The sequence below is a fragment of the Phaenicophaeus curvirostris genome, chromosome 2 (genome assembly GCF_032191515.1).
Source record: "Phaenicophaeus curvirostris isolate KB17595 chromosome 2, BPBGC_Pcur_1.0, whole genome shotgun sequence".
NCBI classification, from domain to species: domain Eukaryota; kingdom Metazoa; phylum Chordata; class Aves; order Cuculiformes; family Cuculidae; genus Phaenicophaeus; species Phaenicophaeus curvirostris.
In genome coordinates, this window is record NC_091393.1 from 69,595,217 (window position 1) to 69,597,993 (window position 2,777).

The 2,777-nt window shown below is 46.3% G+C and overlaps 1 protein-coding gene across 1 annotated transcript; it reads right to left on the reverse strand.

Annotated features, from left to right (window-relative positions):
• Positions 1 to 329: 329 nt before the first annotated feature.
• MAP1LC3C (microtubule associated protein 1 light chain 3 gamma) lies at positions 330 to 2,153 on the reverse strand. Its single transcript, XM_069851007.1, has 4 exons — positions 2,072 to 2,153; positions 1,939 to 1,994; positions 1,696 to 1,802; positions 330 to 882 (listed from the first exon to the last, which is right to left on the reverse strand). Exons 1-4 carry the CDS (start codon positions 2,127 to 2,129, stop codon positions 672 to 674), a joined length of 432 nt encoding a protein of 143 aa, XP_069707108.1. The 5' UTR covers positions 2,130 to 2,153; the 3' UTR covers positions 330 to 671.
• Between the last annotated feature and the right edge of the window lie 624 nt (positions 2,154 to 2,777).

Genomic DNA, 2,777 nt, shown 5'->3' on the forward strand with positions numbered 1-2,777 from the left:
TTACTTAAACAAGTAGTTATGTATCTCACAGATACTCAGTGTTTTCTGTTACAGCTGACAGTAGTTTATTCAGGTATTAACACTGCATGTGAACCCTAACACTGCATGTGAACAGTATGCCTAATCTTGCAGCTCAGCTATCTAGCTTAATGAACCAATTATATGTGCTCCTGTGGGAATCTTAAGCTTTGTTATTCCATTCAAAAACTCAGAATGGCTGTGCAAGCAATGTTTCACTTAAAAGGCATTGAGGCTGAATTCCTGAAATTATTCTAGGACCTTTTCTAGCCTGTGAAAGACAAACTTTTACAGGCTTTCCCAAGATTAAAAATAACATTCAACTGTATACTTAAAAGCTTCTTTATTTTATTTTTAGACTTGGGCTTTAGGGACACCTTAGACACCAGTTGCATAACAAAGACTGATATTGTAAAAAAGTTGAGGTGCTGTTCCTAAAACCCCCATACTGTCTTCCAAATATAAAAATATATCAAAATTATTATATAGAAAATGTGTACCACCAGTTCTGCCTTAAGCTGGTCCTGCCAGCTTTTGGGTCATAACTCCCTACTACAGAGCTCAAGAGTTCATACTGGAAGGAGCATCTCCGAGGTTCATGTCACAAGCATCATTCATAGCAAACTGCTTCGCTGCAGCACATGGGCCCAACCTTAAGTTTCTTGAAGGCATTCCACAGTTTTTCCATAAGCAGTGGGTAAAAAGCATCCGAACATCTCCTGGGAAGCGTATGTCATATACACAAAGCCATCTTCATCTTTGTAGTCTCTGTACACTTCTGCCATTGTCAAGGACATACTGGCTAAGCTTTTGTTGTTCACTAACAGGTAGAAAGCTTGTGTAGCAGTTAGAGCCATCCTGCTTCTAATTGAGGAAGGGAGGAGAAACAGGATTACACATTAGCAAATTTAAGAAGGCTTCAACATAAGTCTATGAAATACATTAATCAGAGCAGTTGCATGAACTAAGTCATTACGTGGTTTAACGTCTTCATTAGGAAGAAGTTAACAATGCTTGGAAGCTGAAAGGCTTGTGCTCTGAGGACAGGCTTACATTATTAGACTATGAGTGCTAGCACCTCTTGGGCAACTGCCCTAGAGCCAAAAGCATGTTTTACTTAAGTTAACAGCTTTCCATACTATAAGAAGCGTGCTGGAAAGCACATAGCATACTTTGTCAGAGAACATCACTAAATACTTTGGGAGACTTCTTCCCTGCAGTGTTTTATGAAGAATAATTTAAAGTCACATTTCATGCCAGTCACGCCTAAGAGTTGCTTTGAACTTAAGCAAATTCAGCAAGGTGCGGTAGGAGAGCAAGGCAGTAACAGCTATAAGCAGAACAGAACCACAGAGCCCCAGTACCAAGTTCATCATGTAAGAAAGCAGATCAGGAATCTGATATAATCTTTACTCATTACACAGTTATGGCAAAGAGAGAAAACTATGAATCCATAAAGCACAGACCACTTCTTCCCCCCGAAAAAGGAACTTGAGAAAACATCTGTTGATTTTCTTTAAACACTTGCAAGAGAGGGAAGCTACTACTAACACCTTTGTTCTACTCCCCAGCAAAGAAAGAAAAATGTTCCACCATAGCACTAGAAAATACCTGCTAAAAAGAAGCATCAAGTGCCCGGCTGCAGTGCAGACCCACAGCTGCTGGCTCGCTACCTACCTGATGATGGTTATGAACTGTGTCATGGTCAGCTCCTCGGGAACAAGAAACTTGGTTTTATCCAGGAGAGGAAGGTATTTCTCTTTATGGTATCTCTCAACAATTACCTGTTTTAATTAGAGTCACACTTAGCACAACTTGAGACATTCAGCCCCCCCACCCCACGCTTTAGAGGGAGGTTCCCAACATTTCTTTTTAAATAGGAGCAATAAGTCCTGATCCGATAACAAACCAGAGATTTACCGGGATTTTTGTTGGGAACTTCGCGCGGATTCCTGCTACTTCTTCCAGCCGGGTGGCTGCGCGGGAGAGAGGAGAAGAGTTACACGTGCGCTAGGAATTACGCGTGGACTTAGCCCGCGCCCGCCGCCCGTACCGAAAGTTTTCCTCAGCTTGAACGGCCTGGCCGCCTGCACCCCGGGCACCGCCTGCATCCTCCCTCCGTCCCTCCGCGACGCTGATGCTGCTGATGCTGCTGCCGCCGCCGCTTCCCCGCCCGGCGCCTCCCCGGGGGCGGTGCCGGACCCCGCCCGGGGGCGCAGCGGGAGCCTGGGTTGTGCTGCTGGGGAGCCTGCCCTGTCCGCCCGTCCTAGCAGCATCCTCTCTGTTCTCTGCGTTCTTTGATACCTGCCACCCAAACTGCGAGATGTTTTGCGCGCAAGAGCCCCGTAATGCCCTGTGAGAGGATTTTGCCTGCCCTACGCAGGTGATTGAAGGGCGCAGCTCAAGGCTGGACTGGCTCCATCTGTCTTCTCTTTCCAGAGGGCCAGCCCAGAAGTTCAGTGACATTCTTCCTATTTAGCAGGCTGAGAGAGTTGGGGTTGTTCAGCCTGGAGAAGAGAAGGCTCCGCGGAGACCTTACGGTGACCTTCCAGTACCTGGAGGGGCTACAGGAAAGCTGGGGAGAGACTTTTCGCAAGGGCGTGTGATGATAGGATGAGGAGGAATTGCTTTAAATTGGAATGGGGAAGATTTAGATTGGACAGTAGGAAGACATTCTTCATGATGAGGTTGGTGACGCGCTGGCACAGGTTACCCAGGGAAGCTGTGGATGCCCCACCCCTGGAGATGTTCACGGCCAG